This window comes from Lactuca serriola, chromosome 4 (assembly GCF_051521515.1).
Source record: "Lactuca serriola cultivar US96UC23 chromosome 4, Lser_US96UC23_V15, whole genome shotgun sequence".
Classification (NCBI taxonomy): Eukaryota; Viridiplantae; Streptophyta; class Magnoliopsida; order Asterales; family Asteraceae; genus Lactuca; species Lactuca serriola.
This window is the reverse complement of record NC_136411.1, coordinates 92,712,675-92,724,143: the sequence shown is the minus strand read 5'-3', so window position 1 is coordinate 92,724,143 and position 11,469 is coordinate 92,712,675. Positions and strand designations below refer to the sequence as shown.

The window sequence follows — 11,469 nt, the reverse complement described above, 5'->3', positions numbered from 1 at the left end:
AAAACATAGATCCAATGCTAGGGTTGCATGTACACGTAGGATTGTTTGTATAAATCCCATCATCTTCAACAATTACAAAAGGTTGACATTAGTTTCATGACCAAAAGGGCTAAAAGACCAAAATAAAACCATTACAACAAACTACTTTTAAACCATTACATCCAAATGCACAAAAGTGGTGCTAAACCAAAAGATAAGTTTTTAAACAAAATACACTAATTCCTGCATTGACTGCCACCTCCATTCCCTCCTTGACTGCTTCATGCATTCCCTCCTTGACTGCTTCCTGCATTCCCTCCTTGATTGCTTCCTGCATTCCCACCTTCACCCTTGCAAGTCCTTGAGTTATGACCCCTATTGTTGCACTTCCCACACCTGACACTAATAAACTTTCTAGTAAGTTTTGCAGGTTCACTTGCACCATGATTATGCATCTGTTTATCATATTCTTCATTTGCACTTCTCTTTCTCCTGGTCTTAGGTCTCCCAGGTTGATTGTGATGTGGTGGTGGTGTTAATTGAAATGGACAGGTACTTTTTGGCCACATGGCTCTACCCTTTATAGGGTCCACAGTGTAAAAGTAAGCTTCCTTCCATGTTTGAAGCCAATACACTTTATTGACATAAGTGTAAAGTTCCCCAACTTTGTCTCCACTATCAGCCATTTCATGTATTGTAGCTATGGCATGTCTGCATGGAATCCCATTCAATTCCCACCTTCTACATGTACATGACATATTTGTCATGTCAACCACATGCTGGTCATGCCAAGGACCATAAACTTCATACTTTGCAGTCCCATTCCATCTAGCTCTATATTGGACTGAAGCTTCCCTATTTCTCCCAAGTAACTTTGATGTTGTTGGAGTGAGTGGACCTGGAGCTTTGGACATCACTTTCTTCACATTGCAGATCCTCTTCATAAGGTACTGCCTGCTGTACTCAAGACAACTTATGATGGGATTATTCCTACCATGAATAAGCTTACTGTTGAAAACCTCACACAAATTGTTGAGCAATATATCTGATCCTGCTCTGCCTGCATTAAACAAGAGCATTATATGAACTAAATCATATACAATGAGCACTAGTAAAGCTTCAACCTAAGGTAGGGAATATAACCTGAAAAGTGGCTTCTGGCCCAATGGTGAGAGAGGATTTTCTTCAACCACTCAAAAGCATCCTTATTAAACTTGTTAAGTTCATTCATGTAGTGTTCAAATTATGGTACTGTGGTTGCTGTTGCACACAGCCATAAGTGATCTTTATACTCTTTTGTTTTCCATTTTTTCCTCATGTTCTCATAAATATGTCTTAGACAGAATCGATGCCCAGCTTGTGGGTATAGTTGTGCAATAGCAGGTAAGAGTCCCGATAAAGGATTATCCCACATAATGATTGCAACATTCATATACAAATAAACAATTAGTAATACAAAAAGAAGAAAATAGTACCTTTTGTCTATCACTCATAAAAGTAAAGTTAGAATTTGAGTACAACTCTAAGTCATCTCCCAAGCATTCTAGAAACCATTTCCAGCTACTCATATTTTCAGTCTCAACAATGGCATATGCAAGTGGGTATATGCCATTGTTTGAATCCAATCCAACTATTGTCAGTACTTGGCCTGGAAATGGTCCTTTCATAAAAGCACCATCTAGTCCCAAAATATCTCTTAAGCTTGCTTTAAACCCTTTCTTTAATGCCCCTAAGCAAATATACACCCTTTTAAACTGCCTTGTTTCTCTAGCACTGTTAGGCTCATTAACAACCTCAAGCTTCACAGTTGTACCCACATTAGTTGCTTGTAGTTCCATAAGATAATCTCTTAACACCTCGTATTGCTTTGTGTAGTCACCACTCACTTGCTTTGTAGCTGTTGCTTTTGCCCTCTGTACTTTGTGTATGGACACACCAACTTGAAGCCTCTTCTGAACTTGTTCTTGAATGCTTAGAAGGGGTACTGTAGGGTTAGACTCGACCATGTCTAAGATTTCTGTAGATATATACTTCGCAGTGCAAGCCCTAAGTTTTCTAGTTTGAACACAAGTATGTTTGTCCAGTAAGGTTTTCACATACCAATAATCACTATCTTTTGACCTTGAAGTTTGCATTGACCAAGAACAATTCACTTTATTTCCCTTACCTACCCCACTTGCATTTACATTAGGTACATTACCTTTACACACAACCCTAAGCCTTGTTTTGTTTTTTTTCTTGAAGCCAAGATTCCTTCTAGTCTCAATGGCGAGTTTGTTGACTTTGTCCTTAATTTCCATTATAGTTTTATACTTTTGATCCACTTGAAAAGTAACTGCATGGACTTCACCAAGAGAGCACTTCTTCTCCTTCACCATCTATTTTAATATTGCTTTCCTCATTTCATCATCAGTATCTTCACCTAATGAGTCCCATTCATCATTATCAATTACTTCAACATCTTCAACATCTTCAGTATCAATATCTTCCTTTTTAGTCTCAACAACCTTTCCTCTGTCAGCATATTCAACATCTACATCAACATTCATATAGAAATCACTCATGTCCACCTTAATATCACTTACATAATTTTCTTCATCTTCAAGAAAGTCACTATCTTCCTCACTCCCTTCACTACCCCCTTCACTACCTCCTTCACCAAGTCCTTTACAAACTCCCACACTTTCAAATTGAACTTCACCTAGTCTTGTGCCAAGTTCTGCACCAACTCCCATACTCTGATCATTACCATCATTAAAAGTATATTGATCAAAGAAAGGATCAAAGTCTTCAAATTGAAATGGTTGGTCATCAAAGGTATCAAACACTCTTGTATTTACTTCTTGGTCACCAAGATTTGAACCTTGATCATGAACTTTTGTATCTTGATCACCAACAGGTGCACCTTGATCACTAATATTTGCACCTTCATTACCAATTTCAACATGTGCATCTTGATCACCAACAGTTGTAGTGTGTTACAATTTGAAACACAATTTCTTACTACATGATTGACTCCCTTCAACTAACCTTAATCTCCTATTTAAATTGTATTCGGGTGTCTCATACCTTACCAAACACAATTCAAGATGTGGGACATCTTCCTGGTTTTGGTTTACTGGATACAAATCAACCACTGCTGAATTTGATTTTAGTATGGGCACATCATCTTCTATTTCCTCAATTATGACCCTAGGTTTAACTCTTGGAGACATAAAGTATGTAAGTAACTTAGTTTCATTATGTTCAGTGTATACCTTGATGATCTTATGATGTTCAATGTACTGTGCAAGACTAAGTACATCAACATCATTCCCTAGAGCTCTAAGACCAAACTCCAAATCTCCATTTGGCAATTGATAGTGGTAGTAAATGACTGGTGGTACCTTATAACCAAGCTTCAACATCACCTCGTCCAACTCATGCACAGAGAACTCATCCATGTCTACCAAGTCAACGTGGTCTAATTTTCCTTCAATGTAGCTTATCCCTGGGAATTTTGTGAACCTCCCTCCATGTTGGAGCTCAATAGTGAACATCGTGGGATATCCTTCTGTAAAAATCATGAACCAAACCAAAAAAACATTACTTTATATGGATTGTAAAAGTTTTTTTTGTTTCAAAGAAATATGTAAGACCAGAGTACGTTACCGTAATTTCAGATTGCATCAAAACACTGATTTCTTGGCCTGATTTCCCATATTTGGAGCATACTCGTGGATTCAAACTTACGATTGAAGTTGATGATCAAATGCAGGATTTCAAGGAACGATTAGGGTTTCCCGTCAACAAAGTGGGTTTAATGGGTAGAGTGAAGGGTCATTAACTGTGTATATCATTCAATATGGCGGTAATCGATGATATAGAGGTGGAAAGACGAAAATACTGATGGGTTTTATGCATAAGAAACATTCCTATGTGCTCATACAAAGCCTAATGCTTGGATCTAGGTTTCTCTATTGTACATGCTTTGATTACATGATTTACAAACCTAGATCTATCATATATATTTCGAAATTATCATAAAGAAAACAGATCTAAGTGGTTTACCTCTTTCAAGTAGCTTGAATCCTTGTAATCTTCTTGATCTTGAGCTTAGAGTCACAAATGTAACTCCTCTAATGGTTCACAAACCCCACAAGCAAGAAGGCAATATGCGAGAGGGTGAGATAGGTGCTAAAATCGGCCTAGGGTTCTCTTAGAATCAAGTGGTAGCCGATTTCCATAGCCTAGGGGTCTTATTTATACTGTTGGCTGCTAGGGTTTCAGTCAAAACCCTAATGGACAACTTATTGACCAAGCAGCCCATAGAACCTTCTATGGACGAAATTTTGATGGATCCCCATCATAATTTCGTTCACCCCTTGATCCATTAGGTTTCCTTAGTCCAAAACTCAACTATCATACATTTGATAGTTTATACCCCTTTATTTAATTAATCTCTTTTAGTCACCAAATTAATTCCTAATTAATTTATGACCAATACTAATTAAATAAATATGATTTCTTCTTTAATATATTATTCTTATAATACATTAATAAACCATAATATTCTCTCTTTCTCCTTCAATTACCTTGTCAAGTTTCTTTGGAGAAGGCAACCCAAAAGGACCATGCACAACCAGGTCAAGTACATACCAAATATTGTTACGGGCTTAGACACTATTCCAACAGTCTCTCACTTGGATAAGTCTAGTAGCTATATCTCACATATGACTTCAGAATCCGATTAGCAATTGTAGCTCTTATACTTTGTTGTCAACTCTGATCAACTTGTCCATCAGATAAGGGATCATATAATCCTCCGTTCTACATATCATGCTGATAATGCTTATTGTCCATCATTTTTTCTCGATTTCCGATTTGTTTGACATAGAATTTAGTTGAACACATCAACTTTATTCTGACCGGGCCCGACACATAAGTCAAACCAAATCATCAAGTGGCTAAGATATCGCTTTTATTCTCATAGAATAAAAGGAACATATCAACTTCGACTCATATGCATCTATAATTCACTGATTGAATCATGCACAATAATGTGTTTTATAACATCAAGTTACTGATGCGTTTACACATCATCAATGCATAACCAACCAACAAACAACAACCATATCTCTAAGTTTTAAGATTATATGATATTATCGCTTTGCGATCACTTAAGGCAAAACACCACGAAGCGATACCAGCAAACGCGGGTTTATTCCAATGCTAAAATGATATTCATAAGCACTCACGAACTTTGCAGCAAACCTTCGCTGTGCCCAAAACCTTTTAGACAATCTACAAACAATTCATGAAAGTCTTCATTCACATCTACTTCCAAACACATGAACGACTGTGGACCGTTTGAATAATCTTATTATTCAGGAAGTCAAAACATGCAAAATGGAAACAATAGATAAATAACTAACACAAGATAGTAACTTTACTTATACATAACACAAATTTATTTATTCATCAAATGTCAAGAACAAACTATCTATTACACGTTTCCTATCTAATCCAAACTTATATCATCCTTCAGCCCAATGCTCCTAGCGTGTTGCAAGTGTTTGACCCTACTCAGTCCCTTCGTAAGGGGATCTGCTGGATTTTCTTCTGATGATACCCTCTTCACAACGAGGAGTCCTCCTTCTACCCGATGTCTGATAAAATGGTATTTTCTATCGATATGTCGAGATCTACCATGATCTCTCAGTTCCTTGGTCAAGGCAACCGCTCCTTCATTCTCACAAAAAATTTCCATCATCTCCTTTATGGATGGCACAACTCCAAGGTCTCCAATGAAGTTCTTCAACCATATAGCCTCCTTTGATGCTTCGCTCGCCGCAATGTACTCTGATTCGCACGTTGAATCAGCTACGGTCTCCTGCGTGGAACTTTTCCAAGTCACTGCTCCTCCATTTAGGGTAAAGACCCAGCCCGACTGCGATCGGAAATTATCCCGATCCGTCTAAAAACTAGCATCACTGTACCCTCTTACCCTTAAGTCATCACTCCCACCGAGGACTAGAAACCATTCCTTGGTCCTTCATAGGTACTTAAGAATATTCTTTACCTCAATCCAATGAGATCTACCTGGGTTCCCCTGATATCTGATGACCATGCTCAAAGCGAAGGCCACATCAGGGCGAGTACAAGTCATAGTTGTTAGAATAGTGTCTAAGGCTGCAACTATATTAGGCAAGTATTTGACCCAATTGTGCATGGTCCTTTTGGGTTGCCTTCACCATAGCAACTTGAAAGGATGATTTATTATGAGAGAATAAATATTATTAATATATTATGAGAATAATATAAGGAATAATTATATTGTTATTTGATTAATATAAGTCATAAATTAATTAGTATTAATTTGGTGACTTAAAGAGATTAATTAAATAAGAGGGTATAAACTGTCAATTGTTTGATAGTTACACTTTAGACTGTAAATCCTTAAGGGATAGGGATTGGACGGATTCTAGGGCTTAGGATAGCTCAAAATCGTCCAAGGCTTATCTAAGGTAAGGATTTGGATTGCTTTAAGGAAAGATTATCCAACTAGGGTTTAAAGGTGAAATCCTAAGGAGTCTACAAGTATAAATAGATCCGTTGAGCAAGGGAAATCGGCATCTCATCTAAAGTAGAGTACCTCTGGCCGAATTTCCTCCTAACCTCTCTCCCAGATCATCCTCCTTGCTAATTGGTGTTTGTAAGCCATTAGAGGAGTGACAATTGTGACTTTAGAGCTCCAAGACAACAAGATCAAACAAGAGATTCAAAGGTAAACTTCTAGAACTGATTTTGTATTGTTCTTATACCCAATTAGTCATTAGAAGTCTTGGATTCAAAGCATGTTTAATTAGAGAAACCTAGATCCAAGCATTAGGGTTTTGTATGCGCACATAGGAAAGTTCTTATGGCTAAAACTCATCAGTGGTATCAGAGCCAGGTTGGTTTCTATTAAATTGTTGCTTGTTTGTTTGAATCTTGTTTGCAAAATTCGAATTTTGTGTCTCTGTGTCATGAACTCGACGAGTCCCATGGTGGACTCGACGAGTTGGCCTGACTCGACGAGTCCAGTTGGGAACTCAACGAGTTCGAGCGTCAGGAAGGGCCAGATTCGGGATTTTTTTCATATTTATCTTATGGAAACTTGCCTTTATCATATTAGATCCACCTTAATCCGATTTTCTGATATATATGACTATAATCTTGATCTAATTAAAGATATTTATCAACTAATAAATTATTTAATTTCCTTATGTGATAATTAATTAATTATTTTGATTAAATTGGTAATTATCTTGCAAGAAATCTTTAAATAAATCAAATATGGATAATTATGGAATTAATTGTTAATAAAGATTATTTGTTATTTGATCATCCATGTTTTAAATGTTTAAAACTTGTCCTCAAGTTTTGAAATTTATGTTTTGTGATTAAAAGTTTTAATTTAGACAATTTAAATTTCAAGCCCTAGATTTTTAAAAGTTTAAAATACAACCCTATACTAATATAATATTACAAGATTAATATATATATATATATATATATATATATATATATATATATATATATATATATATATGTATGTATGTATAACTAAAATGTTAGTCTTACCGTTAGTAGGCCTCATTCACGAAGCCGATCTATAAGGTGGGTATAAGGTTGCGGCCTATAAAATGGCGCTTAATGGGTGTACACTCACACCCACCGCTTGCTTGATCGGTGGAGGGTCGTTAGCCGAACGGGTAGGATAGGGCAACCTCATCCTCACATTAAAAGTATAATATGAAATACAAAGTAACTACATGTTTTTTTTTTTAAATTTCCCAATCTTAGTTACTTTAGGAAAAGTGAATTGATGCAATCCCATGAAATTACACTTTGCACCCTTGCTAAGAAGTTAGTGGAGCGTGTGTGGTTTACCGGCACACTAATTGGTTCTAAGCAAAGGTGGAAAAGGGTGATTCATTGTTTATCATAGTTCGATGGAGCGTGTGTGGTTTACCGGCACATCGAATAGGTGATCGTTACAATGAAGGCACCATGTGAATTTGCATGGTAATTCACACCCGCTTTGTGATCCTCGGTATCCCAGTCACAAACAAGAGGGGCATATCGAGATTTAAACATGCCATTGAATAGTTTCAATGAATCTCATCCGAACCTAGGAATTCTCAATACATTTAGGACTTAAAGTTATGTTTTTATGGTGGAGAATTAGTGAATCGTCATTCACTTACCTTCATATTATTTGCATGTTAGATTAAGGCATCCCTTTTCTAATATGTAAATATTTTTGTTGGATCCTAGCCCTAATTTTTCTTATTGGGTGATAATTAGGGATTCATATTCTAATCTATCTTTGTCCTTTCTATTTGTAGATGTCGAATGCAAACAACGTTGCTGCTAGTTCTTTCACATTGATGAGCCTTTGTCAAAAGGTCACCTTCGATGGAACGAACTTTAGCGAATGGATAAGATACAGTCGCACCATTACTCGCTATGAGGATAAGGAGTATGTCCTCGATGAGAAGCTCGAGAAAATTAACCCTGAAATCGCTACTCCGGCTTAAATGACCGCTTTTGAAACTCATGAGCGCGATGCAACGAAGGTACATTGCATCATGATAGCCACCATGAACTCCGAATTCCAAAAGTCCTATGAGGACATGTACCCGTACGAGATACATCAAGACTTATTGGAGAGATACCACCAAAACGCGAGACAAGAGCGTCATGAGATTTTCACTAACATGATTTCCGCTAAGATGGGTCATGGAGAGTCTCTTACCGTGCACTTGCAAAAGATGCAAAGGTATGTCGATCGTCTTCGCAAGTTGAATGTTGACTTTTGGGAAGACTTGGCGATCGACATGGTGCTTCACTCTTTGCCTCCAAGCTATAATCAATTTAGGATGACCTACCACATGAACAAAGAAGAGGTCACCCTAAGCAAACTCCAAGGTCTCTTGAGGGTCGCTGAGAGCAACTTCAAGGACAAGTCTGTTGCACCAACTCCCAATCCGCCCGCTGCTCCTATCTTGGCTATTGGACAAGGAAAGGGAAAGAAGAGGAAGGATTCGTCTAAGAACTATCGTAAGGTTAAAGCCCGAGATGGCGCCTCTTCTAGTGGGACCAAAGTTGATCCTGCTAAACCCTGCCCTAACCCGAAAGAGGCAGAGTGCCACCACTGCCACAAGATAAGACATTGGAAGAGAAGCTTCCCAGAGTACCTGCAAGCCATCAAGGAAGGAAAGATCAAGCCGTCTTTCGCAGGTATATACACAATCAAATCTAAAGATTCATCTCATGCTATTTCTTGGGTTCTTGATACCGGTTGTGGTTACCAAATTTGTTCTAATGTGCAGGGACTAAGAAGAAATAGGGATGTGGAGGCTGGAAGAATAAATCTAATCATGGGGAACAGAAGATCGTCGCCTGTGACCAAGATTGGAGTGTATTCTTGTTTACTTGGAAAGATGACTAAGTCACCCTTCACAAGTACGTGTGAAAGGGGTGAGGGTCTATTGGACCTAATACATACCGATGTATGTGGACCGTTTAGATCAACCATGAAGGATGGGAACCGCTTCTACATGACTTTTACTGATGACTATAGTAGATATGGGTATATCTATTTGATCAAGCAAAAGTCAGAAACTTTTGAAAAGTTCAAAGAATTCAAGAATGAAGTGGAGAATCAATTGGGCAGGAAAATAAAGATGCTTCGATCCGATCGAGGAGGAGAGTACCTAAGTCTTGAATTCCACGATTATCTCAAGGAGTGTGGAATAGTTTCACAATTGACGCCACCTAGGACACCACAATTGAATGGTGTGGCAGAAAGGCTTAATCGATCCTTATTGGATATGGTTCGCTCTATGATGAGTCGTGCTTCACTACCTATCTCTTTTTGGGGGTATGCCTTAGAGACTGCCACCCATATCCTTAACCGAGTCCCTACTAAGAAGGTTGCCAAAACACCTCACGAGATGTGGATAGGGAAAGCTCCCTCGTTGGCACATATCAAGGTTTGGGGTTGCAAGGCTTTCGTAAGACGAGATACTCAAGACAAGCTCGAACCTCGTAGTGAGCGATGTATTTTCATCGGCTACCCGCAGAAATCCTTTGGATATCTCTTCTATAGACCGAAGGACAATGTTGTCTTCGTTGCGAGGAGAGGGGTTTTCCGAGAGCAAGAACTCATAGGCCAAGGAGACAGTGGGAGGCAAATTGAACTTGAAGAGATTCAAGAGTCGATAGATGAAGGAACCTCTACCGCTGGCACTCAACCCGAGGAGGAAACTCCGGTTGAACCAATTGACGAGTCCTTACCTCTTAGAAGTTCCGAAAGAGTTAGAGTTCAACCCCGGTTTTATGGTTTTCATATTACTACCGAAGGGGACACGTATATTAGTGATGGTACACTAATAAACCTTGATGAACCTAATAGCTATAAGGAAGCCATGACAGGCCTGGAGTCTGAGAAATGGAAAGAGGCAATGGATAGCGAGATCCAATCCATGTATGATAACCAAGTTTGGAATTTGGTTGATAATGTGCCCGGACGTAGGACCGTTGGGTGCAAATGGATCTTCAAGAAGAAGACCGACGTGGATGGAAACGTACACACATATAAAGCGTGATTGGTGGTGAAGGGCTTTACTCAAACTCCCGGAGTTGACTATGATGAGACCTTCTCACTAGTTGCGAAGATAAAATCTATTAGAGTGATGCTAGCGATTGCCGCATTTCATGATTATGAGATTTGGCAAATGGATGTCAAGACCGCTTTCCTTAATGGGAAGTTGGCTGAGGATGTTTACATGGCTCAGCCAGAGGGGTTTGTGGATCCGAAGCATCCGAATAGAGTGTGTAAGCTTGAGAAGTCCATTTATGGACTTAAGCAAGCATCTCGCAGATGGAATCTTTGCTTCGATGAGAAAGTCAAAGAGTTTGGATTTGTACGAAGCGAAGATGAATCGTGTGTATATGTCAAAGCCAGTGGGAGTATAGTAAGCTTCCTCGTTCTATATGTCGATGACATATTACTCATAGGAAACGACATCCCGACTCTGCAGGAAGTTAAGTCCTGGCTCGGGAAGTGCTTCTCTATGAAGGACCTCGGAGAGGCTTCCTATATTTTGGGAATAAGGATAGTGAGAGAAAGAAGTAAGAGACTAATAGGACTTAGTCAGAACACTTACTTAGAGAAGGTACTGAAGCATTTTAGTATGGAAAACTCAAAGAAGGGATAATTACCGATACAAAGTAATGCCAAGTTGAGTAAGACTCAAAGTCCGAGTACCGAAGCAGAAATAGCAGAAATGAGCCGAGTACCATACGCTTCCGTAGTTGGCTCAATCATGTACGCTATGACTTGTACTCGCCCTGATGTAGCCTTTGCTTTGAGCATGGTTAGCAGATATCAAGGGAATCCTGGTAGAGCTCATTGGGTTGCAGTTAAGAATATCCTTAAGTACCTTCGGAGGATGAAGG

General features: G+C 38.7%; 1 protein-coding gene across 1 annotated transcript; it reads right to left on the bottom strand.

Annotated features, from left to right (window-relative positions):
- Positions 1-260: 260 nt before the first annotated feature.
- LOC145098614 (uncharacterized) lies at positions 261-2,357 on the bottom strand. Its single transcript, XM_079036240.1, has 3 exons — positions 1,455-2,357; positions 1,123-1,192; positions 261-1,039 (listed from the first exon to the last, which is right to left on the bottom strand). Exons 1-3 carry the CDS (start codon positions 2,355-2,357, stop codon positions 261-263), a joined length of 1,752 nt encoding a protein of 583 aa, XP_078892366.1.
- Positions 2,358-11,469: the final 9,112 nt, after the last annotated feature.

What these genes read in the sequence shown, in the direction of transcription:
- LOC145098614 (XM_079036240.1), bottom strand. Translation starts at nt 2,357, where the DNA reads ATGGTGAAGGAGAAGAAGTGCTCTCTTGGTGAAGTCCATGCAGTTACT. An exon ending in TTATGAGTGATAGACAAAAG is followed by an intron (nt 1,193 to 1,454) that starts GTACTATTTTCT and finishes GAACTTAACAAG; the next exon opens with TTTAATAAGGATGCTTTTGA. An exon ending in GGCCAGAAGCCACTTTTCAG is followed by an intron (nt 1,040 to 1,122) that starts GTTATATTCCCT and finishes TGTTTAATGCAG; the next exon opens with GCAGAGCAGGATCAGATATA.